This window comes from Neolamprologus brichardi, chromosome 14 (assembly GCF_056152115.1).
Source record: "Neolamprologus brichardi isolate AB-2024 chromosome 14, ASM5615211v1, whole genome shotgun sequence".
Lineage (NCBI taxonomy): Eukaryota > Metazoa > Chordata > Actinopteri > Cichliformes > Cichlidae > Neolamprologus > Neolamprologus brichardi.
This window is the reverse complement of record NC_142117.1, coordinates 30,758,127-30,772,014: the sequence shown is the minus strand read 5'-3', so window position 1 is coordinate 30,772,014 and position 13,888 is coordinate 30,758,127. Positions and strand designations below refer to the sequence as shown.

The 13,888-nt window shown below is 39.8% G+C and overlaps 1 protein-coding gene across 2 annotated transcripts in view; it reads right to left on the bottom strand.

The window, feature by feature from the left end:
- The window catches only part of stard13b (StAR related lipid transfer domain containing 13b), a 59,010-nt gene that overhangs the window by 12,075 nt on the left and 33,047 nt on the right, over positions 1-13,888 (bottom strand). Inside the window, exon 1 of one of the 2 annotated variants that reach the window (XM_035910228.2) lies at positions 12,114-12,361. The exons of the other annotated variant lie outside the window; for it this stretch is intronic. Within the exon in view, the coding sequence (XP_035766121.2) occupies positions 12,114-12,276 (163 nt within the window). The 5' untranslated portion in view covers positions 12,277-12,361. Of the gene's footprint in view, positions 1-12,113; positions 12,362-13,888 lie in introns of those variants that run through there. 2 annotated transcript variants of the gene reach the window in all.

The window sequence follows — 13,888 nt, the reverse complement described above, 5'->3', positions numbered from 1 at the left end:
TATATATATATATATATATACATATATATATATACATATACATATATATATATATATATATATATATATATATATATATATATATATATATATATATACATATATATATACATATATATATATACATATACATATATATATATATATATATATATATATATATATATACATATATATATATACATATATATATATATACATATATATATATATATATATATATATATATACATATATATATATATATATATACATATATACATATATATATATATATATATACATATATATATATATATATATATATATATATACATATATATATATATATATATACATATATACATATATATATATATATATATACATATATATATATATATATATATACATATATATATATATATATATATATATATATATATATATATATATATATACATACATAAGTCACTTATTAATAAATAGCTGAAAAAGAAACATGTGTATCTGTAGCAGTAAATGCTATATGCCTACTCTCCAAAACACTTCAAATCAACTACCACTGTAGTTTCCTGCCAGTAACAAATTATCATGTACTCACGGGATGTTTTCATCATACAGCCAGAGTGGTTCATATATCCATCAAATCTTAAGAGTGTCTCTCAGCATGTCAGAGCATCTTCATTCCCACGCTGAGCCACATTCCTGCTCTCTCTCCCTGTCTGAACACAACTTCCAGTTGGAACTCAGATCCATAGCTCCGTCTTTCCCTTTCTCTTTCCGTCTACCCCCAACTACCATGTGCCTGTCCCAACACTAAATCTCTCCTTCAACCCACCCCTTTCTGTGGCAGACTTGTGAACATTCACCCCCGTCTTCTTCCCCTTCAGCTCCTACTGCCCGACCCTCCTATCCAGCTCTGCCCACGACAACTCTTTTATACCCCACTCAGCAGATTTTTGGCAAACATCTAAGCTATAGCCAACAGAGGAGATTGCCTCTGAATCCTTGGACTATCTTGTATTTCAATAATTAAAAATTAAGAATTTCCTACAATTTCCTAAAAGATGTTTCTCTACTCTCAGTCAGTTTTCTGTCCAGATTACATGAGGTCAGCTTTTACAGTTTTGTTCTCGAAACTTCATCCAAGAAGTGTTAAAAGTGATGTGGGAAAAGTTTAACTTAAACAAACAAAAAGGAAGAATGGTTTTTACAGACTCCAGATGTTGTTACAGCGGGTCAATGAAATGGAAAAAACGTAGGCAGCTGAACTCTGGGAAAACCATGACATAAACTGTCAGCAATCAGCAGCAGTGAATCATGCTGAGCCCCTCGGCTCACAAGACTCTGCGCTAACATCATCCTAACAGTAATATATGTCAATCTGTTTCAACTCTATGTCTGAAACAAAACAAATACACTCAAAGTCGTCTGATATGGTGAGAGTGTAGTTTCAAGTAATTAAATGCATAAAGAACACGATTTTTTTTTAAATAAAATATATTTTGACACAAACACACTTTTAAAAAAGCAAAAAGTCAACTCAATTTACCTTAGAGTTCAATGTAAATCTTTTAAAGTTAAAGGTGAAAGACTCAAATAAGTAAATGTTTTTATAAATCAAATCCAGAAGGACACTGGGGCCGGATTGGCTGTACAATACATCAATAGCCTAATTTTACATTATACTGATTAAATCCCCATAATTATGATTTATGAGGAAAATCTATTGGTTTAATATGCGGATAAAGCCACTTTAAAATGATCAGGGTTTTCCATGGCTCTGCGATTACGTAAGGATATCATAACCATCCATAATTTCCTATCATGTGAGTAGAATTCCAGATGTACTCCGCTTGCCCTCTGCCTGCCTCGCTGTGACACTTCTGCCATTTCCTCTCCTGGTCTAATGGGGCCAGGACTGGGTATAAAGCTTCAAGCATAGACAGAATGGCAGAGTCCCTCCACTTTAGTTACCTCAATAAATCATTTAAAAGCAAAGACACTAAGAGCATGGCAGAACTTTAAAACGCTCAAACAAACGGTTAAATTTACTATCTGTGTATGCCCACACAAATGTGCCTCCTCCATACTTCGGTGCCACAAAATGAATCAGCCAGATGACTCAGACTGTAACTGAGTACTGAGACTGTCTATAGGAACACCTGGAGAATGACAAACAGAACCAGCAATATGGAAAAAAAAAGATTCCACTAGGAGGTGTCGTCATCCTGGGAAGCCTAGAGGTGAGGCCTCTCTTCTCCTTTATGATGCTAATTGCATACAGACACCCACTCACTGTGAGGAGTCAGCTAAGGCTAGACAGACAGCCAGGGGAAACACACTGCCCTTCTCCTAGTCTGCAACAAAACCACAACATCTGATGTTTCATGCTGAAAATAGCCTTACATTCCTTCTGTCTCACAGCTTATAATTGTGTACAGGGGAGCAAACAGGAAGCGCAAAAGAAGAGAACAGAAGAGTTCAAGGAAATGCTTGCAATTCACAAGGTGGATTAATAGTGTGCTGCCCCATGCAATTCACCTAATGCCGTGGGAATAAAGCCTTCCTATTTCAAAAGAAGGTCTTAATTAACAAAGCTCTACATGTCCCTCAGACTCCAATATCCTCAGCACAATATGCCACAGTGAAACAGGAGGTGCCACTGCTTAACATCACAACTGCCTTTCAGTTTATAACATTCACATTATCACTGATAAACTACTAAGATAGTGAAATAAAGAATACAAGTCAAATTCAAGAGACTTTGTTTCTCTCGTATTGAGTGACAACAGAGTACCTTTGCAGATTTGACTTTGTTCTTGATTGGCACATGAGCTAGATGGCTCCACGGGCCAAGTAATTACAGAGAGCCAATGTTGAATCATCCAGGGACCTCCACCCCCTCATTTGATCCTGTGGGGCACACAGGGGACCTGTTATCCTGCGGTCGACACAGGATGCAGGTTTAAAATGATCAGCTTTTGGCTGTGTTGCTAAGACACCAAGGCAAAATGTCCCCAAATACAAATGAGCTGTGCAAATCTTGGGCCAACTTCTGCCCTGTGGTCCACACTGACCTGTGGAGAGATCCTTTCATTGGCCGACAGGTCTCCAGTAACAAAGTGGATAAAGAAAATCTCCTGAAGAACAGAGACTTTAGGACAATCACAGTGTGAGCCCAGAAAAACCTGGTGCCAAGGCGGCATTAGCATTCTGAACCTGTGTAAGTGCAAGGTTTCACAATTAAATCTTAGATCCACAGACCAGCCTTTTAATCTATCATCATCAATTGGGCTTTAATTCTTTTCTTTGTCTGTTAAAAGTTATAAACCTTAGCATTTTTAATGACTGACGTCTACCTTTCATTTCTCAGCAGACACACACACACACAAACTCACAGCAAGCACTTATTGATTAAATAGTAAAATGAGTAAATAACATAACAACGTGAGCTAGAGATCTGCTGCTGTTGACCATTGCCAAAGCCTGCTGGGTCAAAAGTCATCTGGGCTGTGTTTTTCTCTTGAGGTCCTGTATTGAATTTAAACAAGAGCAGCACAGCTGTGGTAACACTCTCCTTCACCTCTGAAGGACACCCAGAGAGAAGGTTCTTTCATCTTCAGGGGAAACAACCCATCAGCTCGCTTTCTTTCACCATTCATATTGCCTTTTGTCTAGAAATAGCCATTAGAGCTTTTTCAGCATTCACAAGCTAGTAATAATAATACAATGCACAGTGACAACAATTAAATACCAAGACGCTAACTCACATACGCTCATTCCTGTGCAGTGTTGGTCAGCAGTAGGCTTAAAAAAAAAATTTAAAAAAAAAAAAAAAAACCTCCAGTAAAATTCCAGCTTGAAAATCATGCGGGAATGGCACGCTTCATGATAATCCAAACATCGCTAAACTCTAGTAAATAACTACAAATGGTTTCTAAAAGCAAATATCAGTTTATGTTCCAAGTCAACAGTCAGAAAGAAAAGGGAAAGCTTTCAAAATCACTCTCTTGTGCTGCCACAAACAGCCTTTCCATGGAGGATTTACAGATGATCCCAGACACAAACTGTAAACTAATAGCCATTCCTGCTGGCTGGGAGTCAGAGCCAGAAGACAAATAACTGCGTATGATGCTGGGGCCACGTGGCTTCTGAGCAAGCCAAGGCTTCAAAGTTCAAACCATCAGCTCTACAGTGTTTTCAGGCAGGCTGTTACAGTGTCTCACATTCACTTGGTTTTGAGAAAACGTTCTAACAATCACATGTTGAATCCCTGGGGTTGCTTTGCAAATAGCAAAAACTGAGGTTAGTGTCAAGTGTACTTCTGCTTCACAGACAGGTGTTCTGCTTCCTCCCCTTTGGTCACACTACAGGATACTTTGGCACATGGCTTCAAACTGACACTTAAACAGAAGTGTCTTTTACAACAGAAGGGATCTCTGACCCCAAACTCTAGAAGGGATGGTAATTTCCAGATCCCCATGTACCTCCACTTTACTGCCAACAGCTCTGAATAGAGAAGAAATCAATCAGTCGAGCTTTCTGTGAAATACATACCGCAGCAACTTCCAAGAGACAATGTGAAAGCTAAACACTTCCAGACACTGAACTGAAGCCACGTTCCCACGCATGTTAAAGTGTTCTGAAAACCATCGTGGAGGCCCTTTTCTTAAGGATTTGCTTTCTTTTGTGATAAAAGTATCAGCTTTGGCTTTTGCTGATTTCCTTCTTCATGCAGGCAAAAGTCCCTGAAACCTTGGACTATTTCCTCAACCCACAGTGATCTTTATAGATTAATCGTCGCTCTAGTTTTCAGATGAAATTATTCACTCTATCAACAGATAAGTAACACAGTGCAGGATTAATAACATGGGCAGGGCAGTAATAACATGCACCAAGGAGTTACTATCTGCTCTCATAAATTTTCCTTTTTCAAAACTGTGGTTTGTTTTTAAAGCCAACATAGGAAGCATAGCTTGTTGAAACAGATCCTAGAGAGCTATTGTACCTGTGGACATCTGTGCTTCCTGCAGTCCAGATGTAAGGCCTGCAATCCTATCAGACTTACGGTGAGCTCCACTTTCTCTTCACTAACATCTCCTTGGAGCTGTCTGCAACCTCCCCTCTTTCTTTTCCTTTTCCCCTCTCTCAGCAAGATTCCTGTCAGGGCTTTTCTAGTTGACTCCCTCCTCGTCGTCTTTTATGCCAGCTCTGTTACAGTTAGCTCCTATGGTTTCCCATGTGGCCATGTAGTTAAATGTAACACTTTAGTCCTACAAACAAACTAAACAAGTTCTTATACAGTAGGTCTTTGATGCATCCGCATTCAAAGTCCATACATCTTGTCTTTTATGTGAAATTCTATAGGGTGCATGTCTTGATTCTTCATTCTCTTTGATAGTCTACGTAAACACTACAATTTGGTTTTCCAGTGAAGAAGAATTACTAATTGCAAAGAATTACTGACAAACTCTCAGCCAGCTCAGGTGAAATCTTGACAGTAACATGAAAATAGAATTACTGGAAGCTTTATGACACATGTTTCTAAAGTTGTGGCACCCACACAGATAAAAAAAAAAAAAATCAGATGCCAAATAGTATAAATGTCATGATGCATGCTCAATCATCCAGGTAAGGAAATCCCAAAATGCTCCAGGTGATCCAGAAGAGAAGAAGGACAACTGCTGCCTAAGTGAAAACCCTTAGTGAGCCCTTATGAGTCAGGAGTATCGGAACAGCTGAGGCACATTTTCTCTGTGATTTTCAAACCCCAAAACACGTTGCACCAAAAATTGGTCCACCCCAAGGATCCTGTTGCCTGGCACAAACAGAGTAATATAGTGTACGCCATTAAGTTCCAGGAGAATTACTGTGATTAATACATCGGGGAAACCAACAACCTCTGGCTAAGCGGATGGCACAACACAGAAGCACTAAGCAACCAGTGGCCACTCTCTCAATGGCGAGGATGTACACATCCTGGACAGGGAGGAACGCTGGTTTGAGCGGGGAGTCAGGGAGGCCCTTTTTTGTGAAAAGAGAAAGAGCATCTCTGAATCAAGGGGCCTAAGGGTACATCTTTCACAATCTTACAATGCTGTGATTGCAGCCATCCCCCGACTCTCTGTGAATGCTTCTCATGACCATTGATCAATGCTTGCGACAATTTGCATATTAATGATCAAGAAACTGACCTCACAGCCCATTTTTCATCAGTGGTGCTAGTTTCAGTCATTATGCAAATGTACTGTTTATAAGATTGGGGGAACTTGCAGTCAGCGGAGACTGAAGAAGTCACTTGGATGAGTGATGAAACGTTTCCCCCCACTGAAAAGGCTACATCTAGATGAACAGAATCAACTTTTTGAGATAATTAGTATAAACTAACACATCCTGTGTAGTTTATGAGTGAAGTAATGAGTAAAGACAAAAATAGAAAGGAAAAAAACATCCTGAAGAAATCCTTCTGAAGTCAGATCCTGCAGAGCTCTATTAGGTCCTCCTTCCTCTCATTTGGAAAGGTTCCCAGAGGGCACTATGCAGGGTTCCCTCCTTCTCTGGGAATGGCCTGGGAGAGTCAGAGGGTAGAGAGAGGGCCAATGTCAGAGCACGGGCCCCATACCGTGAGAAAGCCCTCTCAGGACCTCCACAATAAAAGCATGGAGCATCCGTTGAGACGCTGGTCCTAATTAACAACTTCAAAGTGAGTGGCTACAAGATTTCCTCAGGAGCTTGATGTACTCATGGAACAGACTTGTGAGTGGCAGCACAGAGGAGCATACTGTCAGCACAAGTTTTGTGTATGACGAGGTACAGCTTTGGTTTACCAGTACTGCCAGCCACCCATAGAGTTAAGTGACTGTTCTGCTCTATTAGAGCATTTGTACTCTTACCCAAAGAACAATAACTTAAAAATGTAAAACCACTTCTCATCTGTGCCCGTCGGCGTCAGGGCTGAACAGCCTATAAAGAGGAGAGATGGCGGCTGAATGTCTGTGACCTGGATGTGCGCTGCCTTTACACTTCAGTCATTTTTTTCCAGCTATGACTTGTAATGCACATTTCTACCAGAAGAGGTCAGTCAAGTGCTAAACTCTGGCACTTAGAGCACTGTGTTTTAATCACCAATTATTTTGGACTGTGTAATACATAGTTATCTATATTTTTTATTTCGCATCCATACAAAATACATTTATATATAAGCAAATGTGGAAATTTCAGGTCAGACCCCTAAAGGCACTGACTATATAATCTCCATTATAACCAAGACCAAGCCAAAATAAATCTACTATTCACTGTACAAACAGTACAGCATTTTTTTGTGGCATGTGGAATATAAAACATCTGAGCAGTTTTCCAAAGCACTTCTGTTAATATGTGACTTTGTGTTCCTGTTACAGTGCAGCCAAGGCATTTCTTCAATCTGCACCTAGTAAATGATTAGCTCCACACATGTGGCAGCTGTCAGCCTCAACTGATTCACACACAGCAGAAGGAGCTTGCAAAGAGTATGTGAGCTCACCCTGCCAAATACAGGCAAAAAGTGGGAATCTGCAAAAGAGCTTTATGAATGCGATGTTTGCATTACTTGTTAGAGGTTGGTTGGAGTGAGCCAGTTTGTTCCTGAGAGTTACAAGATTCTTAACCATTTGTTTTTTTCCCCTCTGTTTGTTAGTCAACAGAGCAAGAAATTTCTAACAACTAACAAACTGTACACAGTACATTTTGACCTTAGGAACAGTTGGATCTACAACAAGAACCATGTAGAGCTATAGTTTAAATAGCTCTGTTATACAAGTGTATATGTGCTCTATTATTTAACACTCAAATAATATCTGAAATAAAATGTGTACGCCTGATGTTTTCATTGAAATTCAGACCTTTTTCCATTTGCCAGTTCAACAAAGGAGGATTGGGAGACAAAAATCTGAAACAAGGGTTGTTTAAACAATGTTGAACACTAACAATCTATTTATCTTTACACTTTTTAAACAGGCATTAGGAAGAAAGTCTTTGGGGGGGAAAAAGCTTTTTGGTTTCATAGATGTAAATGGCAAAACAGGATTTACAATAAACAGTATAACAACTGGAACATTAATTTTCTAAAATTCTTAACCTTTTTGAGTACCATCCTAGCTTGCATACACCCTCGAAAGAACAGCACATTGTCCTCAAATGTTCATACCCACAGCAATACAGAGAATAAAAACCACATTGGCATGTGACCAAACTCATATACATACTTACATACATCTACATCTTAACTACTATGTTTAACTATCACACAGATTTCAACACACTTTTCAGTAAACGGGAAGTTATACAATACGTCCAACACCACATGACAGTCAGTTAGCAGCTTTTGACTATCGCAGCCAATTAAAATGTGAAAAAGGAAGAACTTTTTAAAGCCTTTTTAAGACTCTTTGTTTACATCCTGAATTTTCTATATTTCCTCAGCTAAGCAGCTGCACTTTTGCAAAAAACACCAAAGTGCAAAAACACTAAACGCTAAGACTTAATTAGAAATAGCATGGTATGGATTGGGACATCGCATTGTTATGCCTAAACCAATACACACCCAATTTTAGTAATCATGTAACAGAACAAACTGCAACAGTACAAGCCATAGATTTCATTATCTGAAGTGTGATGACTGTAATGTTAGATGTAGACAACCAGCTAAGCACATTGTCAAAATTGCTTTTCCCTCCCTGTCAGTTTTATTTACTGCCCCCTTAAGGCAGCAATCAAAATCTGCATAACACTCTCAGCTACAGCCCAGAAACTCATGAATAAAAGATAAACAGGCTTGAAGGAGCCAAGTTAACAATGTGCAAGGCTACATCTTGACTTATCATCATACTTTCATTTGAAAGAAGGAGCAGTTATATTTGTTTCACACTCAGTTCATCAAACGTGCCACATGTTGTAGCAGACCGCTGATGAATAATGCAGTGCTTTGGCAGAGGAGCCTAGAGAGGGACAGGGCATGGTCTCACTGGATTCCTTACTTAAAGGAGCCCCTTCTACTGATACAACTTCTCAAAAGACAGAACAATGCAAACCCATTTCCAATGCAGTTTTCAAACAATCTTCCAGTCAGAGGAAGAACAGACAGTGCAGCTTGTCCTCTTAAAAAGCTTAAGTGGTCCTGTCTCCTCTATGCTAACTACTTAAAAATCTGCAAGCAGTACACACATTATCCCACTCAAACGTTTCTGCCTCAGTAACTTATCTCTTTTAATCATTTAAACTTTACAGAAAATATAAACCTTGTCATGAAACCTTGATACAAAAAAACCAAACAAAACACTTGGTGTTTACCAAGTGTTGCTGTGTGGCAACATAAGTACTAATGTAGCTGACAGCACAATTAAGATAGAAGCCTTACAGCCATGTTAGCAAAAGAAAAGATGCAGATTCACTGATATGCACACAGCTGCCACTCAGTAACTTCTGTCATATTAAAAGGAGCAGGATTTGTCCTCAGCTATGAAGGAAAGCACTAACGGCCTTTCCAGGCTAGAGATTGGAGCCCACTGCCTGCGCCAAGGTCAATAAGGCATGAAGAAAGGCCATGGAAGGGTCACACTGGACAGAGCTTCTTGTTCAAAACACAACAGCCCCTCACTTAGGAAAAGGGCCCAACACAGTAAGCGAGAAAATGTAGCAATGTTGCTGGAAATTCATCTTTGCTGAAGCAAACATTTCCAGCAAAGATGAAGCTTCCAGAAGTTTTCCATGATAAAACAGGAATGCTTCCACAGAGGAAAAAATGGTCCATGAACAATCGATGAACAGTCAAGTTTCACGATAGTCTGGCCGAGTTTATAGGAAAACAGATGAAAATCATCCCTTTTAACGTAAGACATGTGCATGCAAAAATAAATGTGGCTAGTACCGACCTGTGGTAGAAGACTAAATGTATCATTCAAATGTCAGTAATAAAGGTCGTTCCTTTTTTTAAACAAGAATAACAGTACAAAAAAATCGACACATTCTTGTCCAGAGACTATGTGCAGTGCCTGGACACAAATGGCTGTTTAAATGTATGATGTACTGTACGTATCTCTGCCCTATGAATAGTAACAAACAGATGCAGACATTCTGAGAATCCAGGCAAGGGTTGAGCAGGGAGGATTTGAGGGAGAGGGCAAAAAGCTGCAGACAGACTGTAAGCCCTCCAGAGTAATCACATGTGGGATACTCCTCTGAAATCTCAGAAATATTTTCAAGGACAGAGACGCATTCCTGCTGTAATATACAGACCGCTTCAGATCTGGAACCTGCCAACATACCTTTTTTGTCTCATCTTAATTCACACAGCTGTGCGTGCACATCCATCTACTCTCCAAGGTGGAAAGACAGAATATTTCGAGAGTAACAACTAACGATAGCTTAACTTAAAGGACTGAGGAGGATCCCACGCAGATAGCTCAGGATACCTTGAAATGTCATCTAATCGGAAACGTGACTAAGATCGAACGGCCGTCCCTGGAATGTTGGAATGAAACAATACATGAGTAATGCTGCCCATCACCATGACCCACACTCACGTTCAACCTGCTGTGTCAACAGGGCCGACCAGCTGGAATGCAGCAGCTACTGCCAATACACAAAGATCAATTCGGTGGCTCTGTAGCCAGTGTTTTAAAATACCACTTCACTGTTAGCTTCAGCATTTCAGACTGGTGTAAGAGCACAAGACGATACACAACTGATACTTCCTTTAAGAAGCATTTTAGTTGTTTATCACTGTTTTTTGGTTAGTTGTTTTTTTTTTTTAAAGTCACACAGCAGGAAAATTGCTTAATTGTGACAAAACACTGGTTCCAACTAAAGATTCCAAGCTACTCTTCAAAAACATGACAAACAAGATCTCCCATAAAAAGAAACCCTGTTATTAAAATGACTTAACTTGAATAAAAGCATCTTAAATTGCACTTTAAACATACATGTTTTCTGTCCGTGTCATAGATGACCCACAATGTTGGTTTGTTGTCAACCTAGACATCTGTGATCTGAAAACAACACGTCTGGTTACATGACGCCACACGTCAGTACACACCAGATCATAAAGATTTCCACCAGAAAACAGGCGTACACACACGCAGTACTGGGAAATCCACCCAACAGCACCCTTTGTGCATCTTTTACATCATCACAATCAAAAACAAGCCTTGTGTTTTGCCCTTGCCTCTGCGGCGATACAAAATATTATCCACACAAGGCTGCATTATCTGACTCACGCTCTTGTTACTGTGACTGAGAGGAGAACTATGCTGTACGTTACCATCAGATGACCAAAGTTTCTTAGCAATGAAGCTTAAGTTATGAAATGCAGCCACCCTTTGATCCAGCGGCAGAGTGCTCACACCTGCATGAGGGAGCGGGAGTCGTAGTATTTAGTCGTCTTTGTTGTTATACATGCCCTTTCTTGGCCTCTGGGGAATGGATTTAAGTCTCCAGGTATTTAAAGACAAAGGAAAGAGGTTAGAGGCCCTGGAGGAAGCTGAAGGCGAAGGGCTCACCTGGTTACAAGCAGCAATCTTTAAATGAACGGAGTGCTTGTAAACCTGTCAAGTCAAGACATTCATTGATGTATCGTGTTTACACTGTGGGCCCAGCTCTTCTTACATAACTGACCCTATTGATTATCACCTATCTGTATTTGTTATAGTCAGTCAATACCAATTATTTAACACCTCTGCACCCTTGACTACCTGTTGGCTAAAGGTCAAGTTTTTTTTCTCTTCTGCAGCGATACACACAAGCACACCCTGTTTCCAGTACATGTGTCTTAAAAAGGCTGTTAACACTGAATTCCACTTTTATTTGGAAATAAGTGAGAAACCAATAGAGATACAAACTGATATGAAAAGGACAATCAGCTTATCCCAATCAAAACAAGACACTCACTACTTTGTCAACATATCATCATGCAATCACAGCCTCATGTTCACAAACACATGACAGAACGTATTCACTCCATGTTTTGACTACCACCTTGCTTAGTCAGTATTCCTCTCAATCCTGGAAAAATGACAAATTCACTCAAAAACCAAACGACCAAAAGAACTGAATAATTGTCTGAACTGTCAATTCTGTCCTAACAAGCCTCCTACCTCCAGCAATCTTCTTGAGTAGTTGCTGCCTGGCAATAATCCTGCCCAACCTGTAGCCAGAACGTCTGCGGTGATGGTCCATTCTCAGGTATATATCCTGAGTCTCAGGAGTCATACTCCCGAGGCACTCACTGGCCGTGGACTCGGGAAGCTCCCAAAACATAACTGTAATAAGCCCCTATCCCCTGGCTGATACACACTCAACCACACAGGGTCTGACCAACAGAAAACTTCACATACATGCGCGAAAAGCCTAAAGTGAGCAGAGAGGGAGGGCACAGCGGAGGCTATGGGGGGAGGAGTGCCAACACTTCAGCCTGTCTCTGCAGGCCATGTGACCACAATGAAACCAATTGCAAGCAGGCAGTGGGAGTACTGCCCACCTTTCTGAGCTGAATCCAATGTCTGTGTGAATACTTGTCAACTTCCCCCTGCTCTGGAGGGAAATATAAATACCACTGGAATGCCTATGAACTGAGTAAGGAGAGCAGGAGAGGATGAAGAGGGGTTTGGGAGGGCTTACAAAAATAGTGGCTTTCAGACCCTCCCTGTGCTAGAACAATACTTGTGCTGTTGCAGGTCACACAGGCACCAAATTTACTGCACGAGAAATTCTTGGGGTCGTTTTCGAGAAAACTACGGAAAGGGAATGAGAGCGAGAAGTTGTTCTTCATTTGAGAAGTCTCATTTCTGCTCACCCACACCCACCACATAACAGCCTCTCATAACAGCCAGTCACAGGAAGTGCTCTCAGTAGGCTGCCTATAAAGTGTCAGCTACTCACAGGAAAAATAGCTTGGAGTTGGAACACGACTGACCTAATTCCACTTTACTAAACTGAAAAGTAAAGATCAATCTCCAGCAAGTACTTTATTCAGTTCTGATGATCAAAATTAAAGGCTTCATCTCCCTGACACAATAATGTTTAGTCTCACTTTTGTACAATCTGACTATTATCATGTAATAGTTCCTCATAATTGCAGCTGTTGTAGCTGGTACACAAAGACTTAATGAGTTTCCATTTTCTGCCATGGACCAACAGACATCTATCAAACTGTGACTTTAAATAAAGCTGTGTATAACAAAAGGAAAAAATAGGTATTTATGGGACAATCACTACAACTTATTACAACTTATTTTTGCATATAACCCCCCCCCCCCCCCCCCCCCCCCCATTTATTTGTTTATTTATTCATATGCAATTCCGCAAGCTCATTTTCTCGTAAGAGATTCCAGGACAGTAACAAAGGAACTGCTAAATCAATGTACAATGCATTAAAATAAAGATAAACAATCACATGCTCCCTGAAACACATTCTTTGTGATTTCCTTATGCTCATTAATGACAGAGCAACACATCCCCTGCAATCCTAAAGCTCTTTAGAAGCTTGTGAAAAGGTAAATGTCCTATCCCAGTGGGATCAGATATTAGCCGTTCTTTGAAACTGCTAGATTGCACCAATGTATGGGCAGTGTAGGTGACAGTTCGGTGCATTCACTTTATTTGCGCTCTATCCAGGCAACTCCACATGGCTTATTATTTCCAGTATTGCAAACACATCTCATTTGGACTATTTTTTTGTGGAAAATATCCCAAATATATCCTCCAGAAACTAAACAAAGCTCAGCATAAAAACGGCGTTACAAGGTTGGATTTTTTTGACTCCGCCTTCTTTTCAGGTTTTACAAGTAAAACCAAAAATGAATCTCCTCTAAGCTAAAAAAAACCCATCTCAAATATTTTCAAAAGCAAGTCACTTACTCCATTTGGAATG